This window comes from Punica granatum, chromosome 1 (genome assembly GCF_007655135.1).
Source record: "Punica granatum isolate Tunisia-2019 chromosome 1, ASM765513v2, whole genome shotgun sequence".
NCBI lineage: Eukaryota > Viridiplantae > Streptophyta > Magnoliopsida > Myrtales > Lythraceae > Punica > Punica granatum.
Genome location: NC_045127.1, coordinates 17,986,926 through 18,011,949, shown reverse-complemented (window position 1 = coordinate 18,011,949; position 25,024 = coordinate 17,986,926). Strand labels below are relative to the sequence as shown.

The 25,024-nt window shown below is 40.8% G+C and overlaps 2 protein-coding genes, 1 long non-coding RNA gene and 1 pseudogene across 3 annotated transcripts; 3 read left to right on the top strand and 1 right to left on the bottom strand.

Annotated features, from left to right (window-relative positions):
• The first annotated feature begins 107 nt into the window (after positions 1-107).
• Positions 108-1,103, top strand: LOC116192780 (annotated as a pseudogene).
• A 9,185-nt stretch (positions 1,104-10,288) lies between these two features.
• On the top strand, positions 10,289-10,881 carry LOC116195524. The gene is made up of 2 exons (XR_004154680.1): positions 10,289-10,413; positions 10,494-10,881. It is a non-coding gene; the product is annotated as an uncharacterized LOC116195524 (long non-coding RNA).
• A 4,599-nt stretch (positions 10,882-15,480) lies between these two features.
• Positions 15,481-17,196, bottom strand: LOC116203995. Its single transcript, XM_031536006.1, has one exon. The coding sequence runs from the start codon at positions 17,194-17,196 to the stop codon at positions 15,481-15,483; it is 1,716 nt and encodes a 571-aa protein (XP_031391866.1).
• Positions 17,197-18,015: 819 nt separating this feature from the next.
• On the top strand, positions 18,016-20,604 carry LOC116192083 (cytochrome P450 71A1-like). Its single transcript, XM_031520509.1, has 2 exons — positions 18,016-19,030; positions 19,608-20,604. The coding sequence occupies exons 1-2, from the start codon at positions 18,101-18,103 to the stop codon at positions 20,214-20,216; spliced, it is 1,539 nt and encodes a 512-aa protein (XP_031376369.1). The 5' UTR covers positions 18,016-18,100; the 3' UTR covers positions 20,217-20,604.
• Positions 20,605-25,024: the final 4,420 nt, after the last annotated feature.

Genomic DNA, 25,024 nt, shown 5'->3' with positions numbered 1-25,024 from the left:
ATATATCAAGAGGACGCCCCCCCCCCCCCCCCCCCCCCCCCCCCCCCCCCCCCCCCACACACACACACACACACACAAATAAAAATAAAAAATCTAGTGGAAGAGAACCGGCCGGCTATTGTGAACAGCTTTCAGAACTCCAATGGCTCTCCTTCAGTGGCCACCGGAAGAATCCCGATTTATACTTCTGCTTTTCCCGACCATCCTGTTCGTGATATTGCTGATGAATTATGCCTACACTGATTGTTATAGAAAGCGGAAACTCCCTCTTGGCCCTCCTAAGCTACCGGTCATCGGAAATCTCCACCAGCTTGGGAACTTACCTCATCTCTCCCTCCTCCATCTCGCAAAGAAATATGGGCCCATCATTTACTTGCATCTCGGTTGGGTTCCGACTGTGGTCATTTCCTCAGCTAAAATGGCCAAAGAAGTTATGAGAACCTATGACCTCGTGCTGTCGAACCGCCCGCGACTCTTCGCAGCCAAGTATATCTTCTATGACAGCACCAATATAGCCTTCTCGCCCTATGGGGCCTACTGGAGACAAATAAGGAAGATCTGCATTCTCGAGCTGCTCAGTGCCAAGAGGGTTCAATCATTCGGGCCTGTTAGGGAAGAGGAAGTCGCCCGAATGGTTGACAGGATCCAGGAATCCTCTTGTTCTGGAAGTGTGAACCTGTCAAAGATCCTTGGGCTTTATGGAAATGATGTTATTTGCAGGGTCGCGTTCGGACGGGATTTCTCTGGAGGTGGGGATTATGACTCGCTTGGGTTTCACGAGATGCTTCAGGAGTTTTAGGAGCTCGTTGGCGGGTTCAGCATAGGAGATTTCTTCCTGTCCCTAGAGGACTTCATACACAGAGTCACGGGCATGACAAAGAGACTGCAGGACACTTCTAGACGCTTTGATGAGCTCTTCGACAGGATACTAAGTGAACATAGTAATCGCATATTTGATGGATCAAGGAAAGATGACCACAAGGATCTTGTTGATGTTTTGCTTGAAATACAGAAGGAAGGCTCTTCGGCGGAAATGCCTCTTACGATGGATAACGTTAAAGCCATAATCATGGTTAGTTAAATTCTTTCCTTGTCTTGCTTCTAACTTGTACATACCCATCTGAAGCTGATGTTAAGTTATGGAGCCTGAAGTACTGTGAATCCGGGTCGAGATCGGCGATCCATTGGGGATGTAATTAGGGTTTATTCCCTTTAAAACATCAGTTTATATCTCTTGTAACTCTAACTCAAAATAGTGGATATACCTGGCTTGGCGGCGCCCCCAGATGTAGTCAGAATTACTGACGAACTGGGTAATCAATTCCGTGTGTCACTTTTGCCTTTTCGTTCATATTGTCTTCTACTATCATACATCAGACGCAACAATTGGTATCAGAGCTCGGGCTTGAATCGGAGCAATCTACGATGGACGGAGGAAAATTGATGATCGAAAAGTTCGATGGATCGGATTACGGGTTTTGGAGGATGCAGATCGAAGATTATCTTTACGGTAAAGATTTGTGGCAACCTCTAGAGGATAAGTCGATCGGGATGACAGAAGCGGAATGGAAGGTGCTGGATAGGAAGGCGATGAGTGTGATTCGTCTGTCGCTGTCGCGGAACGTGGCGTTTCATACAGCGAAGGAGAAAACCACCAAAGGTATACTGAAGGTTTTAGCTGATATGTACGAAAAGCCATCAGCGGCGAACAAGGTTCATCTGATGCGGCGGCTGTTTAACCTAAAGATGTCGGAGAGTACTGTTGTTGCCGAACATCTGAATGAGTTCAACTTGATAACGGCTCAATTGACCTCAGTCGCTATCGATTTTGATGATGAAGTAAGAGCCCTAATTTTATTGTCGTCTCTACCAGAAAGTTGGAGCGGAACGGTCACAACTGTTAGTGCTTCAGCGGGGAAGGCGGAATTAAAGTTTGATGAAGTTCGAGATCTGATAATTAGTGAAGAAATTCGCAGAAAAGAATCAGGGAAAGCTTCGGGATCAGCTTTGAGTACAGAAAATAGAGGCAGATCAGAATCAGGGAATTCGCATCGAGGCAGATCGAAGTCAAGAAGTAAATCTAAGTCAGGACAAGACAAAAGTTCAATTGAGTGCAGGAATTGTAAGAAACGTGGTCATTACAAGAATCAGTGTAAGGCACCGAGAAAGGAAAGGAAAGACGACAACTCAGCAAACGTGGCAACAGAGGAGAATAGTGACGCACTGATCTTGAGTGTCAGCAGTCCGTTGGAATCGTGGGTTTTGGATTCTGGAGCATCGTTTCATTCTTGCCCTAATGCCGATATTATGGAGAACTATACTTCTGGTAATTTTGGTAAGGTTTATCTTGCTGATGATGAGCCTTTGGAGATTGCAGGGAAGGGAGATGTTCGGATTAAAACACCGAATGGACTCGTATGGCAGTTGCGTGGTGTGAGGCACATTCCTGGTTTGAAGAGGAATCTGATTTCTGTAGGGCAGCTGGATGATGAGGGTTATAACCTGTCCTTTGGCTCTAGTTCCTGGAAAATAATCAAAGGGGCCATGGTGGTGGCTCGAGGCAAGAAGGAGGGTACACTGTACATGACCGTGAACAACCATGATAACATTGCACTCGCCAGTGCAAACAGCGATGTAGATTTGTGGCATTGCAGGCTTGGCCACATGAGTGAAAAGGGGATGAAACAATTATGTTCAAAGGGCAAACTACCAGGTCTAAAAACAGTTGAGCTTGGATTATGCGAGGATTGTGTATTCGGGAAGCAGAAAAGAGTCAGTTTTTCGAAGGCTGGTAGAACTTTGAAGGAGCAGAAATTGGAGCTGGTACATAGTGACTTATGGGGACCGGCACCGGTCACATCCCTTGGTGGCGCATCATATTACATGACCTTCATTGATGACTCCACGAGGAAGGTATGGGTTTATTTTCTTAAACGTAAATCTGACGCTTTTGATGCTTTCAGAAAGTGGAAAGCTTTGGTAGAAAATGAAATAGGCCTGAAGGTGAAGTGTTTGAGATCTGATAATGGTGGAGAATATGAGCTCGATGAGTTCAAAGAGTACTGTGCTGTGAATGACATTCGCATGGAGAAAACTGTCAAAGGAACCCCTCAGTAGAACGGGGTTGCAGAACGAATGAACAGAACCTTGAATGAACGTGCTAGGTGCATGCGATTGAAGTGTGGATTACCGAAGACATTTTGGGCAGATGCAGTTAACACTGCTGCTTTCTTAATTAATAGAGGACCATCAGTTCCTTTGGACAACGACATACCAGAGGAGGTTTGGAGTGGTAAAGAGGTAAACCTATCATTTCTCAAAGTTTTTGGTTGTGTTTCGTATGTTCATGTTGATGCTACTGCTAGAAGCAAACTGGATGCAAAATCCGTGAAGTGTACTTTTATTGGATATGGCGGTGATGAATTTGGTTATAGATTTTGGGATGATCAGAATCGGAAAATAATTCGAAGTCGAGATGTCATATTTAATGAGCATGTTCTGTACAAAGACAGGTCGGGTGCACCAGACATTGATAGTGCAGGTACTCAGGTTAAAAGCCCTCAGTTTGTTGAATTGGATATTCCAAACTCATGTGTTAGCAAAATTCAGAATGACTAGGAGGTTGTTGAGGCAGAACCAAGTATACCGGTAGTTCCATTGAGGAGATCAGACAGACAACATCACGCACCAGAAAGGTACTCGCCCTCTTTACACTATCTTCTGTTGACTGATAGTGGTGAGCCAGAATGTTATGCTGAAGCTATGCAGAGTGAGCACTCGAGCAAGTGGGAGCTTGTAATGGAAGATGAAATGAATTCTTTGATGTCCAATAGCACTTGGGAACTAGTTGAGCTTCCAAAGGGTAAGAAAGCATTGCATAACAAGTGGGTTTACAGAATTAAAGAAGAGGCGGATGGAAGCAAGCGTTACAAGGCAAGGTTGGTTGTGAAGGGTTTTCAGCAGAAACAAGGTATTGATTATACAGATATATTCTCTCCTGTTGTGAAGCTAACTACTATCAGTTTAGTTTTGAGCATAGTTGCTGCAGAGAATTTATTGTTAGAGCAGATGGATGTAAAAACAGCCTTTCTTCATGGTGATTTTAACGAAGACATATATATGAAGCAACCAGAAGGATACTTGTCCGAGGTAGCAGTCAGCTTGTGTGCAAGCTGCATAAAAGTTTGTATGGTTTGAAACAAGCCCCGAGACAGTGGTATATGAAGTTTGATGGGTTCATGCATGAGATCGAGTTTGTCAGATGCAATGCTGATCATTGTTGCTACTTCAAGAGGTTTGACAATAGCTTTATTATTTTGCTATTATATGTTGATGATATGTTGATAGCAGGCTCTTGTGCTCAAGAGATGTATAAGTTGAAGAAGCAATTGTCCAAACAATTTGAAATGAAGGATCTTGGAGAGGCTAAACAGATCCTAGGTATGAGGATTAATCGAGATAAAGTGGCAGGAAAGCTGTTCCTTTCACAGGCTGAATACATTGAAAAAGTTTTGAAGAGATTCCGTATGGATACAGCAAAGCCAGTAAGTACTCCTATGGGTAGCCATTTTAAGCTATCAATAAGGGATTCACCTAAAAGTGATTCAGAGCGTGCTCATATGGAGAAAGTTCCCTACACTTCAGCAGTTGGAAGTATTATGTATGCTATGGTGTGTACTAGACTAGATATTGCGCATGCAGTGGGAGTTGTGAGCAAATATATGAGTAATCCGGGTAAGCAGCATTGGGAAGCAGTAAAGTGGATCTTCAGATACTTGCGAGGTACCACAGAGAGGGCTCTATGTTTCGAAGGCAAGAACATGGTCTTGAATGGTTATGTTGATGCTGACTTGGCAGGTGATCTTGATAAAAAGAAGAGTACAACCGGGTACGTGTTTACTTTCGGTGGTACATCGGTTTCTTGGGCTTCTAAGTTGCAGAAGACAGTGGCTTTGTCTACTACAGAAGCGGAGTATATAGCAGTGACAGAGGCTAGTAAAGAAATGATATGGCTGCAGAATTTCTTGTGTGAACTGAGGAAAGAGCAGAAGAACAATATTCTTTACAGCGATAGTCAGAGTACTATTTTCTTAGCTAAGAATCCAGCTTTTCATTCGAGAACAAAGCACATTGAGTTGAAGTATCATTACATTCGACATCTCTTGGAAAAGAAGACTTTGCAACTGATGAAGATTCGTGGAAGCGAGAATCCTGCTGACATGTTAACTAAGGTTGTGACCTTAGAGAAGTTGAAGCTATGCATGGCTTCAACTGGCCTTGGAACTTGAGGAGTTCGAGGATTGGCGCCGCCATCATTTATGGGTTATTTGTTGACTATGAAGATGAAGAGATAATTACATTCGTGTTCAGCCTCCAAGTGGGAGATTGTTAAGTTATGGAGCCTGAAGTACTGTGAATCCGGGTCGAGATCGGCGATGTACCTCGGCGAAGCTCTTTTGGCTCATCCTTGCCATCCAGTTGGTCCCAGAGACTTCAATACGCCTCTCCGACACTTAAACAACTCTCACCTTCGCGACATGCAATGGCATTAACACTCAGATGCTACACTCTTGGAGCTCCATCTAGTCTCAGCGAAGCATCTCTCAAGCACTCCCACCTAATCAAAGGAGGACCTTACGAACTACCCTCTCGCGAAGCGAAATAGGACCTTTCGGCAGTCAGTCTATGATCATTATAATGAACATTAAACTCAATATTTACATAACACCTCTCATTTATGAGTTTGCTATTGAAATATTATTAATGTTTTAAATTTCTAATATGATAAAAACAAAATCATATAAATTATGGAGCTAATTACACCAGGGGTACAAAAAGTTTATAAAACGTAACACTTTAGAACAAAATGTATTTTTTGCTAGGATTTAGTACAAAACGTTCTAATTTGTAGCAATCATGTGCACTCCGTCATTTGCCGCTCTGATGGTGTTAGCTTTGGGTGGCGTGACCGATAACATTTCAAACATATGACGTGGTACTGACTTTAAAATAAAAAATATTTGGGTAAATTACTCCATATATATCATAGTTTCACCTTTTTATTCAAATCTATCATATGCTTTAAAAAATGTAAAACATATCCCATAGTTTACATTTTTTTCTAAATCTATCCCTCCGTTATATTTTCCATTAATGAAATATAAGTAAGCTCCAAATCTATTTCATGGTTTTAATTTTTTTTTTCAAATCTATCATATGGTTTTAATCTTTTTCTTAAATCTATCCCATGATTTTAATTTTTCTCAAATATATCTCGGGTAAATGGGCCATAGTGGCAAGACCGCTAAATGTTGACGGAAGATATAACGGCGGGCTAGGTTTGAAAAAAAATGTAAATTATGAGATATTTTTTACACTTTTAAAAGTATATGATATATTTGAATAAAAGGTGAAATCATGGACTATATGGGGTAAAAATCCCAAAATCTTTTTTAAAATGTTCATAAAAATATAATAAATTAATTTTAAAAAAAAACGCTCTGCCATTCTCCTCTCTCTCTCTCCTTCTGCTTGTGGTTCAGTGTGATCATCCAAGCTCCTTCCAACAGTTGTTCGTTGGAGCCCACTCTCTCCTTCTCCATCTTCCTTTCTCTCTCTCTTTCTCTCCCTCTCCCTCTCCTAGAACATATTTTCGAGTATATCCGGGGTGCAGTGACCTCGAGATATTTGTCAATCCCAAAATTCAATTTTTTTTTGAATTATGACTGCATCAGGGGTGGAGCCTGCAGGCGATCTTGGTCGGGGGGTGGGGTCTCTGGTGGTGACTCTCCCCACCCTGACCGACTCAATCCTAATTCAATTGAATTATTGCCATGCTTAAGGACATACCCTCTTCAAGATGAAACTCAAAATGCTAGAGTCGGGTTGAATATACTTCAGTCATTTGGAAATGGAATTCAAGGTTTTCATAAAGTTGTTTATGGAGGATGAGAAGCTGAAGAGTTTCTACGAGAACAACAAAACAACGTAAACCCCGCAGTTAGAAAAATGGTAGTCCTAGCTTTTCGAAGCCAAATAGAGTTAGATAACATCTCAACATCTATTCCCTTTTCCCTTGTGTGCGAACCCGAATTTCATCTCGTTGAAGCCCGCATGCGTGACCTATCGCACTGCTTGGGAGTGTCCACCCTCCCGTGGGGACGCATGACGGACACGCATGAGAAGGAGTTGCCACTACTTGCATACGACCCGAAGGTCGAAGGCCGGTGAGTTGCCTGGGTCTAGGGGTACGGGGTACACATAATTGCTAAGGCATATGATCTCGCGAAACCCAAGGTTCCGAATTCGGGGGTTCTGCTACGTGCGTGCCTATATCCCGCACGCCCTATTAGTACTATAGTTTGTCTAGAGTTTGCCGTTTTTACTTATTTACCGCTTGATTTAAGTTTCGCTCATTTCGCTCGTTTTGACACTGTAACTTCGATGAAACACTCAGACCGTCTGCTCATTGATCGAGGTCCTTATGACGACTGATTGATAATACAGAAGATATCCTTACAATGTACTCTCAAGTAAATACTAAATACAAACGCGATACCATACATGGACCCGATTAGTTTGCATTAGGCCAAATATTTCACTTGTACTCACCGCGTGATTTTGAATAACCAAAACCGAAATTAAGGTAAAGCGGGCTCAAAAGAGCCGGGTGTCGGGTCCAACCAAAACGACGGATAACAGAAAAGTAGTTCGACTCTTGTGATAGCCATGGGATCGGTTGAGCTCCCGGGTCATGTCCGACAAGCCTTACCTACCCGATCCGAGTCGTCTTCCATATAGACACTACTACGAGCAAAGTAGTAAGTTGAGGCAAGACCCGATTCCGTACTCAGGTTGTACGCGCTCAGTGTGAATGGGCGTTGGACTCGTGATCGACGGATTTGGGGGGCGTTGGACCCTGTGCACAACGTATCCTATGGGTTTGGGCTTGAACCGCGATAAAACAGACAAAAACATATGAAAACAAACGGAAACGGATAAAAAAAAAACAGATGATTACAAACAAATTGCGTATTAAGCGACAAGTTTACGTGATTAACCGTTTATATACTGGGATTGTTTGGTAAACGATTTCCTTGCCTAAACGGACAAAACAGCATGTTTCTGTATGGTGCTAATTCAACTAAAGATGTGTGAGTCTATTTTAGATTACTCTATATGATGACAATGCGGCTTTTACAGATTAGGCCAAGAGCATGTGTTTTCCCCTAGAAAATCCAAAACCTATCCCTTTTTTGCCTATGTGCCCGTGTTTAATTAAACCGAGTGCGCAATTAGTCGAATTATGCATTTTCTGACAAAAGAACCCGTTCTATCGAAGCGATTATCGGTAATTTATCAATTTATGCATTTTGCTTAAAGCTGGGTGATTTATTTAGCCAAGTTACATGTCCTTTTTCCTGTATGTGAAATTGTTTTAGTGATTATTGTCTTACGCCTTGGGTATTACGAGTTGGTGAATCGATTTGCGACACGGAGACCGAGACGGGTCCCCGAAAACTAAGAATATTCTATCAATAATTGCCGAAATATTCTTGGATCATCGTGGGCTCAAGACAGTCACCTATATACAAATCTATGCATATTATTTAAAATTAATGTGTTTAACCTACAATTTATCAACCATTTAAAGCCAAACAGACAAAGTAGGGTTGCACGCACCCATACGTCACTCACGATTACAATACACATTTCACAAATTTATCCAAGGACTAGATTGGAACAATCTCGAAGAACCGGGCTGATTTCGAAATTCGGTCAAAGTTTCAGGGACTAAACTGAGACAGATGGAAAAGTTCCTTGGGACGGTTGAAAAATCCTGGAAAATTCAGAGACTGATCGGAATAGGCCAAGAATGGCCCAGGACTTGTTAGAAACGAATTTGGAAATTCGGGGCTGATCTGAAAAGGCGAAAGATGCTCCAGGGACTAAAATGAGACAGATTAAAAAGTTTCTTGGGATGATTAAAAATTCTGGAAATTCAGGGACTGATCGAAAAGGCTACAATTGGCCCAGGGCTTGTTTTAAAAGAATTTGGAAATTCGGGGCTGATCTGAAAAGGCGAAAGATGCTCCAGGGACTAAACGGAGACAGATTAAAACGTTCCTTGGGATGATTAAAAATTCTGAAAAAATCAGGGACTGATCGAAAAGGCTAAAATCGGCCCAGGCCTTGTTTGAAAAGAATTTGGAAATTCGGGACTGGACTGAAAAAGGCGAAAGATGCTCCAGGGACTAAACTGAGACAGATTTAAAAGTTCCTTCGGGTGATTAAAAATTCTGGAAAATTCAGGGACTGATCAAAATGGCTAAAATCGGCCCAGGGCTTATTTGAAAAGAATTTGGAAATTCGGGACTGGTCTGAAAAGGCGAAAGATGCTCCAGGGACTAAACTGGGACAGATTAAAAAGTTCATTGGGATGACTGAAAAATTCTAAAACAAATTCAGGGATGTATGAAAAATACTGGAAAAGCCCAGGACTTGTTTGGAATGCATCAGAAAGTTCCGACTGATTTCAAAGAAAACGAAAAACATCCTCAGGACTGAAATGAGACAAACCAGAAAGTTCATAAAACCGGGTTCAAGACAAATCCGCTTATCCACACGATCCACGAACATTCGTTTCACATCAATACCACCCAAGCAAGCACGATATATGAATATGAGGCCCTATACATGCCACTAAGTCGGGATATTTACCTAGTTCGGTAAGAAACACGTGAACGTTCGAAAATCCCTCGATACATCGGCAAAGCAACTCGGGAGGGCAGCAAAGCAGTGTAACAGCTCTGTGGATGTCGATATGGCTGCAAAAGGCGAGACAAACAAAAGACATAACATGGACGTAAGCCCTTGAAAAAAGAAAACAACGAGAGTGAGCACGGGAAAGTGGAAACAAAGCATGAGACCTAGCTCGAGGTGAGTGTTCAGCTGCTTAGTAGCCTCGGGAAGCTCAGGGATGTCGAGATGTTGATAGCTAGCTTGACTGGTGAAAGGGGAGGAAGAAAAGAAAGAGAGTGAGAGGGAGAGTGCGGGCGTGAGAGAGGGAGCCCGTCCAGCTGAGGGCAAGTCTCCGAGAGAAATAACAAGCTGAGGGCTGGTTAGTGTGAGCTAAGAGAGTTGAGGAGCTGAGAGCGTCATCAGTGCGCTGAGGAAAAAACGAGAGGGATCTGGGGGTTTGGTCAGAGAGCTAAGGGAGTCCCGAGAGAGTCCGTGAGCTCCAGCTGAGGGAGTTGAGTTGGGCTGCCGGAAAGGGAATGAGAGGGGAGTGAGCTAAAGGAGAGAGGCCGTGAGCTGTGGGAGGCAGCTTCCCAGCTAAGAGTTACGGGAAGAGAGGCAGCTAAGGGCCAGGGGGGAGCTGGGAGGATGTTGTTCAGCTGAGGGAGAATGGAGGTCTCCAGCTGAGGTTTTTTTTTTCGTTTTCTTTTTTTCTTTTCTTTTCTCTTCTCTGTTCTGTCTGTTTTCTTCTGCAGGTTGCAGACGTAAGGGGAAGAGGAGAAGCTGCAGGTGGCGTGCAGCAGCAGAAGAAAAAGGGAAGAGGTTGCTTGCACTCAATCTTGTTCAGCTGGAGCAGAAGAAGCAGCAGGTGGGGAGCTGTGACCAGCAGTCCATGAGCTGACCTGAACATCTGAAATTTTCTTGAATTGCTCATGAACCTTTCAGTCTATGTGATATTTTTCTTTGATCCCTACATGAGTTAGGCACATCCTCTTAAAATTTGAAGATCGTTCGACTTTGGGAAGTGCCCGAAGCAATTTTTCTTCGACAGCTAGCCAAAACCAGGAAATTCGGTCCTGACTTGTGAGAAAATATTTGATTCTATACTAATCTAGCCAAAACAATCTCCCATTTTTTTCTGAATCTTCAGTGAATTGTGAGTCCATTGACGTTGGCCATGCTTGAAAATACAAAGAATTGAATTTTTTATGGATTTTCTCCCTCGACTGGCAGAGTCTGTCCCGATTTAACAGTTTTGGGCATGGTGTGCTAAAAAATTCATAACTCTCTCTCCGTATTGAATCTTGGGATGAGTGACCCGTCAAATCGAACCTAACTCGATTTCCTAGGTCAAGCATATAGAATTAACCCTTTTAGGTTTAGGATTGACCGTGATATGATGCGTCGAATCCCATGCTCGAGCTGTTGTATCCACTGTTTGGGCACCTCAGCTTCCACGAGATTTATCTTTTTACTCGAATGGGCTCTCGACGTGATTTTTGCGTTGAAATGTCCCCAACTCACCAAACCTTGATCTAAAAAAAATCAAACTTAGTTCTAGGATCCACGAAGATAGTCGTTCTCACCGAAGAAAATTGTACAAAGACGTGATTTCCTCTTTGTCCACTGCATTCGGTTCGGATATTGATAATTCGTGCATTACTTTTCGGGTTCAATTGTGTGTGCTGCAAAATTCCATGTGTTACCCTCACCATTATTTTTTATTTAGAGTTATGGAACCTTAGTCGTCAGCCTTGCTGATGTCATGTCCTAGAGCCAGTGGACCAAAATGGGGTGCTGACACCTTGTACAGCAAATCTGAGCTCTGCTTGATCCAAGATGGGAAGTACGAATCTTCTGCAAAGAAGAATAATAAGTTCCTGCCTCTGTGTCATTTGCTATCTAAACTGCCTTGTTTCTAAAGACAAGTCAAGGGATCAGCCGCCTCCACCCTGATTTACTCAAGAGTTTATAAAAAAGGAAAAAAAGTAAAAGTAAAAGAAAAAAAGAAGATCAATTGAGAGGAAGACGAGGAGGAGAGAGAGGCTCCGGCGAGCTTCCAAGGACACAAACTTCCAACGATGGCGGGTTGCCGGGCGAGCCTCCTATGGTGACTTACGAGGGGGAGAGATAGGCTAGGAAGAGGGAGAGACGACCGGGAGAGCAAAGGAAAGAGGAAAGATAGTTTATTTATTTATTTGTTTTTTCTTTTACTTATTTATTATTATATTTTAATTAAAATTTAAAAACGAATTTTTTATTTTAAATTCCTTGCTACGCCGGATGCAATTTGAAACGTCATTGGCCAAGTCACCGGAAGTTGACGACGTCAGAGGGATAGATAACAGAGTGCACCTGATTACTACAAGTTCGAACATTTCGTACCAAATTCTAATAAAAATTTTATTTTATACCAAAATATTAAATTTTGTAAACTTTTTGTACTCTTGGTGTAATTAGCCCTAAATTATAAGACATACAATTTTTTTCATTGTTAGATTATCAATGGAAAAAGTTTTATATATATATATATATACATGACACCCTCACTTTTACATTGTTACCATACGAAGAGCAGAAAAGCTTTATACAAATATCCTTTTAGAATATTTAAGACTAAACTTCTAGTACAAAAACTTATATTTATTTTCGTGTAGAATATTTTCATAATTTTTTTTATGTGATTCACTTTTTAGAGAACAAAATTAGAAATTATTAGTTTTGTATTTATTTTATATTTAACTATTTAATGCATAATAAATGTACTAATTATACTTTAATATATGTATAATAGATCAGAGATTAAAAATCGAGAAAAATATATGTCATAACATAACATTTTGCTTTTGTGTCAATTTTATCACAATCTTCTAAAATTACACTATATATCACAACGTTTAGGATGTAATGTCAATTATATCATGACTTTAAATTTTCTGTGAAAATTTAACAGAAGGCTGATGTATGGTACATGTGGATGAATAGTGGGCTCAGACTCTTGCCATATACATAATAACCCATATTCCAACTCGCTCGGTGTTCATTTACCCACCTGACTACTTCACCATCAGTACCCGAATCTCATTCCCTCCTCTTTGCATAAAAAATTGCTCCTTTTGAAAACAGCCACACCATCAATAGAATGAAAAAAAAAACACATGTTGAACTTATTGCAGTTCATATAGTGAACAATCGATGAAAAATCGTTAAAAAGAAAAGGGAAGCTAATACTTGTCAAATGAAATGCAAATCTTAATTCGTTTTCTTCTATGGGAACAAAAGAATGAGAAGTGTGAAGAGAGAGACTGACAAACTCATAGGTGAAGACGGTGGAGAAAGGATAAAGCGTTGAACTAAAGATAAATTTAGGGCTGTAGTGAGATGGGAGATGTGTGAAGAGGTGAGAATGATATTTGGGCATTAATGATGAGGGAGTCGATTGGGTAAAAGAGCACTGGGCCGGTTAGAATATGGGTTAATTTGCATGTGGCAAGAATTTGGGCCCGCTATTCATCTATGGGTGCGCCACATTAGCCTTTTGTTTAATTTCTATGGAAACTTTGACGTCATGACATAATTGACACTGCACCCTAAACGATGTGCTATATAGTGTAATTTTAAAAGATCGTAATAAAATTGACATAAAAGTAAAAAGGTTGTGTAATGATTGACACTACATCCTAAACGATGTGATAAATTGTGATAAAATTGACACAAAAGCAAAAGGTTGTGCCATGATATATATTTTTCCCTTAAAAATTTCACTAGACTGGACAAAGAGAAATCCTTCCTTGTCTTCACACTTCTCTTCTTTTTCAGTGTGAATCCCCCTATATGGAAGCCCAATTGGGTCACACTTCTCTTTCTTTGGCTCTCTATCCCCATGACATACCCTTTCTTGATGTCATTCAAGAATAAATTGGAAAAGTTTTACACGGTAGTCTGACTTCTATTTTGTTGCGATGATCCTTTATGTTAATTTCTTGCGAGGGTCGGGAATTTTTATGTTTTTCGCACAAACAATCACTGCAAGAGTGATGGACCATATTCAGTAAATCACGACCAAACAACGAGTTCGATTTGGGTTTGTCGGTTATTGTTTCGGTGCTGTAAAAGGAAAACTTCCTCCTAGTCCTATCCCAAAGACGAAGCATATCCAGCGAATCCCGAACTCCTCGACATTGCAATTGATGGGGCCATTGGGATGGTGTTGTGAACATACGTCAATGCCTACGCCATTGGGTGGGATTGAGGTTGTGTTCATTGAGCTCTGGTGAGCACGGGCCCAACTGTTCTTAACCAAATAGGCTAGGAGATGAAGGAATTTTTATTCCGGGCACTGGACCTCAGATTAATAGAAGATCATCCCATTGGACTAGGAGATGAACGAATTGCCCCCATATACTTATATGGCTGTTGCTAGTAGAAGGTGGGAAAAAGAAAGGTGAAATCCCAAACCTACTAGCAGTAGAAAAATCCACTTGTTTATAAGGGCTATGGGTTGCACAAACCATCAACAAATAAACTTTTTTTCTACCGAAAAAAGAAGAAAACTTTTGAGCTGGATAGACATCGTTTAATTATTTAAAAAATAAAAATTTAACAAATATATATACATACATACATATGGGGGCTCCCAATAAGTTAAGGTTCAGGCAGCGCCTCTATAGTTTTTAAGATTATTGAGATCATCCCATTTAAGTGCCCGTGTTTCGAGGTTTTTTTATTTTTATTTTTTGTTTCTAATAAACTAGGTTTATGAGTCTAGTATAAAAAAATAAAAATTAAAAAGTTGAATTAAAGAGTATAAAAAATCCTATTAAGGAGAATTAACCTAAAACATTATAATAGTTATCAAACGATGGCGCATGCCATTCAATATGATCCATTCCGTGTTTGAATTGAAGTGGAATTGCCCAAAGAAGTCAAAAGCGCATCATAGTGTCTATTGAAGAATTCTCCAGAATAATTATCGAACCTAATGCCTAATAATTTTTCAGCCATGGCTAAGCTGTGCAGCATGTCAATTTGGTAATAATTTTTCACCTAATGCCTTATCTTTTTCACGCATTTCAAAAAACACTCATTAACAAGTTGATGAAGTGGACCTGTTAGTGTAGTCAATTGGACCAAATATTTCCATAAAGAAGAGATTCAGTCGACTCTTATGCACAGCTAACTCCATTAGTTTCTCTGCAGTAAAAACTCCGATGGCACTCCTTCAGTGGCTGCAGCCCGACGAATCCCGGCCTATGCTTCTGCTTTTCCTGACCATCCTGTTCGTGATATTGCTGATGAATTATGCCTACACAGATTGTTATAGAAAGCGAAAACTCCCTCCTGGCCCTCCTAAGCTACCGCTCGTCGGGAATCTCCACCAGCTTGGGAACTTACCTCATCTCTCCCTCCACAGTCTCGCAAAGAAATATGGGCCCATCATTTCCCTGCAGCTCGGCTGGGTTCCGACAGTGGTCATTTCCTCAGCTAGAATGGCCAAAGAAGTTACAAGAACCTATGACCTCGTGCTGTCGAGCCGCCCGCGACCCGACTGTGGTCATTATAGGCTAGGAGATGAAGGAATTTTTTATTCCGGGCAATGGACCTCAGATTAATAGAAGATCAACCCATTGGACTGGGAGATGAACGAATTGCCCCCATATACTTACATGGCTATTGATAGTAGAAGGGGAATAAAAAAAAAACAAAAAACAAAAAACAAAACAAAAATTCCACCCCGCCTAGCTAAAGAGAAATCCTCGTAATGTATAAGGGGTATCGGTTGCACAATCTATCAAACCTATAAGTCAAGGCCAAGTCTCTATCGCATGAGCTTGTGGACAGATGAGCTTGTGGACCATTAGCATGCCTGTCTCTCTGGTGAAAGCAATAGAGTCCGTCCTTAACTGGACCACGCATAAGCTCCTGGCGAGTATGAAGATCCTTCACAAGAAAACAGTCTGGGTGAAGCTCAAAGAAACATCTATTATCCTTGGCAAATTTAGATATAGAGATGAGATTTTTGGAAATGTGTGGGGCATATAGAATATGATTTAAGTGTAAAGGGCGTTGGGAAATTTTAATAGTAGAGGAACCAGAGGCTAGAACTGGAAGTGCTTTACCATCACCTACGAAGACATTATCTGAAATCGGAGCATCATCACGAAGATTAAGATTAGATAATTGTGATGTCACATGGTGTGTAGCACCTGAGTCCATATACCAGTCAAGGTCATGTAGTCCTGGAGAGGATCCGTGGGTCAAATGAGCCTGTGCCCCAGAGATAGGACTGAATTGACAGGAGGGTGCGGTGTGGCCCGCACGATTACACAGCTGACAGACGACTGTGGATCTGGGCCCAATGTACTGAGCCGGCCCAATGAAATTATTGTTAAATGGAGCTGGGCTGCGAGTTGAATAACCGGACGAGGTGGGCCGGTGTTGAAGGGGCCCAATCGGCCCAGTACGCTGGTCTCGAATTTGGCCCGTGTATCTACCCGGTCTGAAACTCGGATTAAAATGCCTATCCGACCCGAGAGCTTCTCCTCCTCCACCCGATAGCAGATTAGGGTTAGCTTCCCCTGTTTCTCTGCTCGCCTCTTCTCCGGACGAAATCCTTCCCGAGCCGCCTCCTTTGCTTTTGCCTTTCCATCCTTTTCCTTTCCCATTCCAATTGCCACGATTCCCTTGATTACTGCGGCTATTAGTGTAGTGAACCTCAGTCGGGACTGGACCCAGAAGACCCGAGAGAGGTGCAGGAGATGGCGCGGCCGGAGACGTCACGGTTTGGGCTGCTGCATAGAGACGACGCTCCTCATGGCCAACCAGAAGCGATTGAAGTTCCTCCGTGGTCATGGTGAGCATTCTCTCCGACTGGGCAAGGACAATCGGTTCCCAATCGGGACCGAGTCCCGTGTAAATACGCCTGTTGATTTCTGCAGGGGTCTTTAGTTTCCCAATTTGTGCATATCGCAGAGCATGCTCTTTTACTGAGTTAATGAATTTTGCCATTGATTGGTCTCCTTTTTTGAGGTCACGCCATTGTTGATCAAGGAGGTCTTCCTGTGCAGCAGTTAGAGTGAGGAAGGCAGTGGCAAGTGACGTCCAGGCTTCAGAGGATGTTCTGGCAGAGAGGATGGTTACACCGATTTCTTCGGTGATTGCCAGCATTATGCAGGTAAGAGCAAAATTGTCTCTTGACTGCCAATTGAGGAAATCCGAATTTTGCATGACTGTACCATCTGCTCCTGTTGTGGTTTTGCTTGGTATTGTGATTTTTCCCTCAACATAGTCAAGCAGTCCATATGTAGTCAGCAGAGGAGTCATTACTCCTTTCCAATAGAGGTAGATCTTGCCATTTAGCTTGACCGGTATTGTTGGAAAAGATGAAGGAAGAGTTGTGGGATTTGAAGAAGAAGAGGGAAGGGTCATGAGAGTTGAGGAGGAAGAGCTGTCAGCCATTGATGCCAAGAAAGTTAGAGAACAGATGGGTGTTACCCCGTAGGCTCTGATACCATAAGAAACAGAGAAAGAAAGGCTGAATCCCCACTCATTAGGTGAGGTGAGTGTATTCAATTATATAGATAATGTACATGGTTGTTAAAGGAAGGTACATAAATGTATATCGATAAATGCCTAGAATACAACAATTATAAATGGAAATCTATGATCGCATATCATCCTCTATTAGCTGTGATTTTCGAGATCTGTTTTTTAGATCTCTGGGCCATCCTATTTTGGTGAAGTTGAATTGGTCGATTAAGTGGCCAAGGTTCTCTTTTTTCTTTTAGTATAAGAAAATGAAAAGTAAATAAAAGAGCACGGACAGTTCTATTAATGAAAATCAATCTAAAATCTCTTGATTATTTGATAAGGGGACGTGCCACTGTATTACAAATTATTCTTTGTTTGAATTGAGGTGGAATTGTGTAAAGAAGTGACAGAAAGCGCCTACAAATGTTTCTCAGAAGACTTTTCCAAGAATAATTATCAAACCAAATACCTAATATATTTCAGCTAAGGCTAAGCTGGGCAGCATGTCAATTTGGTAATTAGACAAATAGCAACGGGCATGTTTTTCCTTGTCTCTTTGGAACATTTCTAAGAATAGGACTGCAACCTCATCTTTTTTCACACCTTTCCAAACACGCATTGACGAGTTGATGAAGCAGACTTGTTACTGTAGTCAATTGGACACACACGTATTTCCACAAGTGGATACTCCAAAAACGTGCGATGGAAACGATTCTTTTGCCGAGATTTTTTTTATTCGATCCATAATTTGTCATTAATTAATATATCAAAGAGGAATCTACTCCCCTGCCGCCGCCACCCCCCAAAAAAAAACCAGCACACCCGCAGTCCAATGGCTCTCCTTCAGTGGCCGCAGCCCGACGAATCCCGGCCTATGATTCTGCTTTTCCCGACCATCTTGCTCGTGATATTGCTGAATTATGCCTTCACAGAATGTTATAGAAAGCGAAAACTCCCCCCCGGCCCTCCTAAGCTACCGCTCGTCGGGAATCTCCACCAGCTTGGGAACTTACCTCACCTATCCCTCCACAGTCTCGCAAAGAAATATGGGCCCATCATTTCCCTGCAGCTCGGCTGGGTTCCGACTGTGGTCATTTCCTCTGCTAGAATGACCAAAGAAGTTATGAGAACCTATGACCTCGTGCTGTCGAGCCGCCCGCGACTCTTCGCAGCCAAGTATATCTTTTATGACAGCACTGATATAGTCTTCTCGCCCTACGGGGCCTACTGGAGACAAATAAGGAAGATCTGCATTCTTGAGCTGCTCAGTGCCAAGAGGGTTCAATCATTCAGGCCTGTCAGGGAAGAGGAAGTCGCCCGAATGGTTGACAGGATCCAGGAATCCTCATGTTCCGGGAGTGTGAACCTGACAAAGATTCTTGGGCTTTATGCAAACGATGTTCTTTGCAGGGTCGCGTTCGGACGGGATTTCTCTGGAGGTGGGGATTATGATTCGCTCGGGTTTCAGGATATGCTTCAGGAGTATCAGGAGCTCGTTGGCGGGTTCAGCATAGGAGATTTCTTCCCGTCCCTGGAGGAGTTCATACACAGATTCACGGGCATGACAAGGAGACTGCAGGACACTTCCAGACGCTTTGATGAGCTCTTCGACAGGATACTAAGTGAACATAGTAATCGTGTATTTGATGGATCAAGGAAAGATGACCACAAGGATCTTGTTGACGTTTTGCTCGAAATACAGAAGGAAGGCTCTTTGGCGGAAACGCCTCTTACAATGGATAACGTTAAAGCCATAATCATGGTTAGTTAAATTCTTTCCTTCCTTGTCTTGCTTCTAACTTCTACAAACCTATCTGAAGCTGAGGCTGCAGACAAGCAAGTGGAAGACAAGCCGGATTCTGAACCTTACGAGATCATCTATGCTTAAAAGATAGTTAGATGAGTCAGGAAGGATCGGTCAGGATCACTAGGAAGGAGGGTAGGATAGAATGGATAAATCGATCCAATTGGCTCTTAATCCTCTCTTGTTATGGAGTGAACCAATTGCAAAGTATAATGGGCTCTCCTACCTAATAGACTAGTCTTTTAGGTCGGGAGTCTATAACATCTCTCTTTTGGGTCGGGCTTTCCCCGTTTAGTCTATAACATCTCTCCATATATCCTGGACTTGTTTCTCCTCGACCCTCAGCCTCTCCCCCTTTCTTTTTGTATTGGCTTACTTTTGAGCACTTGATTTGATAAATATTGCCCATGAACGTGCCTAACTAATTATGAGACAAAGACATGCTCTGATACCGTGTATCAAAAGCTATTGGCTAACTTATCTGAATGACTAAGCTAATATCAAAAGGAGACGATGTAACACTTATTTCTTGCAGGATATGTTTGCTGCAGGAACTGATACAAGCTTCATCGCCCTTGACTGGGCGATGACGGAGCTCATATTGAACAGGAAAGCCATGGACCGAGCCACAAATGAAGTCCGAAGCATTGTCGGGGAGAGGAAGTTCGTACTAGACACTGACCTTCCTCATATGCCCTATCTGAAGGCAGTAATTAAAGAGGTCTTCCGACTTCACCCTCCTGCTCCGGTCTTAGTCCCAAGAGAGTCAACGGAAGAAATTGCTGTAGAGGGGTATAGAATTCCAGCAAAAACTCGGTTCTTCATCAATGCATGGTCTATCGGAAGAGACCCTGAGGCATGGGAAAATCCTGAGGAATTTAAGCCGGAGAGATTCCTCGACTGCCCGATCGACTACAAAGGGCAGGACTACGAGCTGATACCATTTGGCACCGGTAGAAGAATTTGCCCGGCTGTTACTTTCGGAGCAGCCACTGTTGAGCTTGCTTTAACTCAGCTTCTTCATAGTTTTGATTGGGAGCTTCCCTCGGGTGTTAAGCCCGAAGATCTGGACATGACCGAAGTGTTTGGTATCACAATGCACCGCGTAGAGGAACTCATTCTTGTGGCAAAACCACGCTTTTGATGATCGTATATGATATGTTGCCAGAGAGAGACAGCAACTGATCAACGACTGAGTGCATTGTGTTGTTATGTCCTTTCGAATGTGATGTTAAAGAACTAAGTTTTCATTTTCCTGTGCGATCATTTATTGTTGGAGATTGTATCAGAGTTGCTGTACTGATGTGGTTTGGATCAGACAAGATGACAGTTATCTCTTGTTTTGTTATGTGTTATGTGTCCTTTTATGTTTAGTTTAAGTTCCTAGCTTTTAGGAATGCGAGACAGGTGTTAATGTGGCAGTTATTAGTCTGTGTTAAGTGGCAGTTATAGATTGCTTTGTGTCTATATATGTAGGAAAGAGTCAATGATGTATTGTGGTGAAAATTAATGAAGTTTTCTTCTCTCTCTCAGTTTTCATCCCTTGTTCTCCTCTCCCTCTGTTCAGTTTTTCTAACTGCAAATTCTGCGGATTCTTTCTGCTGCAGACATGTGTGTGAATGATAGAGAGAAATACAAAAAGATTGAGAGTTCAGGAGAATTAACATCATTGTCATATCTCAGTTGAAGTCAAAGTCTCTATGTGCCACCTTGAACATTTTTTTTCAATTATAAGTGTGCCAACAACTTTGGCTGCCTTCGATGGTGTGAGCCCACAAACTATTGGTCCCATTTTCAACCTAAAATCTCGAGCTTATAAGTTGCGGTACCCAATTTTTTATAAACTCATGGATTCTTATTCAATATTTGGATGTGGGACAACTCTCAGCACACTTGATAGCATGACAAAAGAAAATTATAAATTAGAGTACAGGCATCGGAAATATTTGGTGGTGCATAAAGGATTGGAAAATTACAGCGAAGAAATCCTTACATATACAATAAGGTGAGGTGTAATTACCGTATTATATACGAGTGAATGTATGTATTAGGTAATTACTTTGCCGTCGGATTTCATAAGTGGCCGAAAGTGTTACAATGACATGCATATTAGTTTTTCTCATTAGAAAAGTGCATATTATTATTAAGTGCACCAAATAGTGATCAAATTATTAACTTGGTCAGCTTAATTGTGACATTGAGTATAAGTGAGATCTCGAATAGCTAGATTTTAAAATATAAATTTTCATAAAAATAAAAGAAAAAATTTTGTCGAATGTTTTTCCAAATTATTAATATAAAAAGATGAATACTATTTGTTACCGACCTAGAAAGTCCACAATTAGTCATATGAAATCCACATGAGTTCTCGCTGATACTGATCTTCTCCAATAGCCGATGAACTCCATGAATATGCCTCGAACAACCTGCAAAAGGGGAAGATCGGAGTGGTGTCCCGATTTTCTTCTTCGACGCTTAAGTCAGTTTGGGCCGTACAAGAGCAATTAGGGCGTAAATTGTAAATTGGTGTCATACCTTGGTATTTATATATAGTTGGAGATATATTTGTTGCCTAATTTGGAGAGATTTTCAATATATTCCCAATAGTTAAGGATAAATTAAATAGGAAAGTATATCTTTCATATACTTAGCCATCAAGTAAACACAGCTATTACTCATGATACATGAGCCGTGTTGCTCGTGGATCTTAACGGGCTGTCACGACCCGAAACATATAGCAGAGTTTCCTCTCTATTCCTTAATATCCATTGTCATTTATGCAACTCATATATGTATAATCTGTTTCCATAACTCCCAACACATTAAACCAACCCAGCAAGCTCTATACAAACATATGACTACCTAACTAATTCTGATATATGCATAAAACGCTCAAGAGAGTACTCAGTCGCAACCATCTCGCAACACAACTAAACGAAAGTTTTAGGTCGTAACATAACTATAACATTTTACAAGAACTTGCTACCTATTCTATGGGTGGGCCTACTTGCCAAAAATCCTTCGCGCTGATCCCCGTTATCCAAAAGTCCTCCTGTGCGGCTAGTCTAGCTTCTAGCTCATCTGGAAAAATGTATGCAGGGGGTGAACTGTATCTCAGTAAGTACTATATTCCAACGTAAAATGAACTAATATGTTAACATCACAATTCACCACAATCAATCATATATCTATTTATGTACATATTCCACCAGATATAGAATCCAATACCAAGATCATACTTTCACACAACTCATATGGCAACCAAATCCAAACAACAATAATATAACCATGGGGTCGCATTGCCTTGCGACAAGTTCTGACGGTACCGTGACCCCGCATACTTCAAAGAAATTATATGTTCATTCACATATCATATTTCATCAGCGGGGGCCGCCCATTAACCTCAGGCGGTAAAAGTTGACCTTCATTTATATTCCGCTGGTCCAGCGGCCAATCAGGCCCCTATTTGTATTCCGCCGGGTCCAGCGGCCGATTAAGTCCCTATTTATATTCCGCCGAGTTCGGCAGCCGATCAGGCCCCTTTTATAATCCGCCGGGTCCAGCAGTCCCATGGCTATAGTCCAACAATCACAATCATACTCAGCATGCACATCAACTATGTTCCGCAATCATTCAACCACGATCACCTCTATAACCATACATATATATATACATATATATATATATTATCATTTTACGATAGAAGAAAGTACTCACGAAAACCCCTGAAATGACAACTTAATGAGTCGAGCCTTCCGAAGGTATAACCTCAGTCTCCCCAGCCCCTTTACTCAAGATTCTTCAAGGGATGAAAATTTTTTCAGGATCATTTATATATTTATAAAATCATTTTAAGTACCATATAATTTTAAATAGACTTGTAGAAATGCAAATGCATTGCACGTGAACACTATCTTTTAATGCTTTCAAATAAATTTTACTAATATAATCAAGACTATAAGCATATACTTACCTACTATATGCATTGAAAAAGGTATGATTGAGTAATTGTTTCACACTTTGTAAAATTTATTCATGTATTCGTGAAAACACGTATATTTGTTATATTTTTGGAAATATACACAGAGACACATTTATGTATTTATGTGTACTTAATTGATAAGCACAAAGAAATAATTTATCATTAGTAAAGAAACTAGGTATCATAATGACATCAAAAGACTACATAATATTTCACAAACTTGAAGAACTACCATGATCAAATTACTGTAAATGGTTCTACATAATTTAGTATCATAGATCTCATAAATTAAGTAACTTTATTATTACAAGGAACTGAAAAATAGGTTTCTTTGACGGTAGATGAGTTTTTTTTATAACAAACTAAGATGTAATGAGGAGAAGGCTGTGAGACCTGTCATTTTTTTTTCCTAAAACCTACATACATAATCATATACATACATATACTTATCTATGTATATTATATATCACGTTTATGTGGCTGGAATAAAATAAAAAAGAAAAAGAAAAAGAGGTTTCAAAGGGCCTCACATGGCCAAACATTCTTCCCCTCATATTTCCCTGAGAATCCACCGCCATTGACCTCTCTCTTTTCCTTTTTCTTACTTTGTTTTGGGCTGGGGTAGCTGTGTTTTGGAACCGAAGAAGAAACAGAGCAAAAACAGAGAGAGAGAGAGAGAGAGAGAGAGAGAGAGAGAAAGAGAGAGAGGGAGGGAGGAGTGAGTTGAGTTGAGAAGACACATTGGAAAAGAAGAAGATGAAGAAGACTAAGTTTGGAATTATTGATTTGTAAGTTGATTGCCTATGATTTAAATATTCATATTCATTGGGTTTGGCATAGTTATGGCTATCCTTGCATTCATCTCAGTTTGGTTCAGGTTTGAGAAGTTTAGTTGCTGTAATTTGGTTAGTTTTCTCCTAATTAATGTCATATTGAGTAGGATATATTGGGAGTTAGTCTTATTCTATTGTTGGAATGAGTTTGGTCACTCATATGAGCTTAATAATTCAGTCTTGAGGCGGGGAGCTAATCTCTTGATTGAATTAGTAAGTTTCTAATGCATATTTATGTCTTAGTGGAAATGGATCGTATTAATAGAAATATGTATGCTCTTTGGCTAAGTTGACTTGTTGTGATTGAGAGCAGGGTATGTATGAAGTTGATTTGGGAATTTATCATGCATTATGGTGATATTATGTGGTGGATTGTGTGACTAAGCTCTTGCTTATTAGTATTTTAGAATAAGGGAAGTACTTAGAATTCCTTGCACCCTTTGCTTGAACTTGGCTTATTGAATTGGTCAACCGTTTGATATGATTTGTAACATATTCTAAGTTGATATGATTTAGGTTATATATGCGAAAGTAAATGGAGTGATTGACATGTATAAATTATTATAAATGTTTTGGTCGGTGAGGAGATGTATTGGTTGATCAATGCATGTGGATATCTCGGAAGGGATGAGATGAGATGTCAAGTTTAAATTGATTGAGCATCTTTTACTTTTAAGCCTGTATTCTTGGACGAGTTGAGAAGCTGTTTTTTTTCATGGAATTCCACTACTGAAATCAATTCTTTTATTAACTTATACATCTTGTTAATAATTGAAACACAAATTTTTCTCCATTTAATTGCTTAAGCAAAGCGTGGAGGTTAAAAACTATTAAGTGGTGATTCTAGAAAGATCTAAAGGTAGATAGTGATGTAAAATAATGGTGTTATATGATTAGGTTATAGTGATTAAGTTACACGTTGATAGGGCTGGTGGGTAATATAGGATAAAATAGAAATGGGATTGATTATGGAAGTATCAGTGTGGATTCTTCCTATCAAGAAGGAAAATTACCAGCATCGATATGTATGGTCATATTATTATGCTATTCATAATTTAATTTTATGCTTCAAATGATAGGCGATGGATGAGATCAAAATCATGCACCGGAAGGCTTTGACTCAGTGAAATAATTTTA

Bases quoted from the DNA above. Each gene is read 5' to 3' on its own strand.
- LOC116203995 (XM_031536006.1), bottom strand. From the start codon at position 17,196: ATGGCTGACAGCTCTTCCTCCTCAACTCTCATGACCCTTCCCTCTTCT.
- LOC116192083 (XM_031520509.1), top strand. From the start codon at position 18,101: ATGGCTCTCCTTCAGTGGCCGCAGCCCGACGAATCCCGGCCTATGATT. The intron at 19,031-19,607 runs GTTAGTTAAATT...TATTTCTTGCAG, and splicing joins ACGTTAAAGCCATAATCATG to GATATGTTTGCTGCAGGAAC.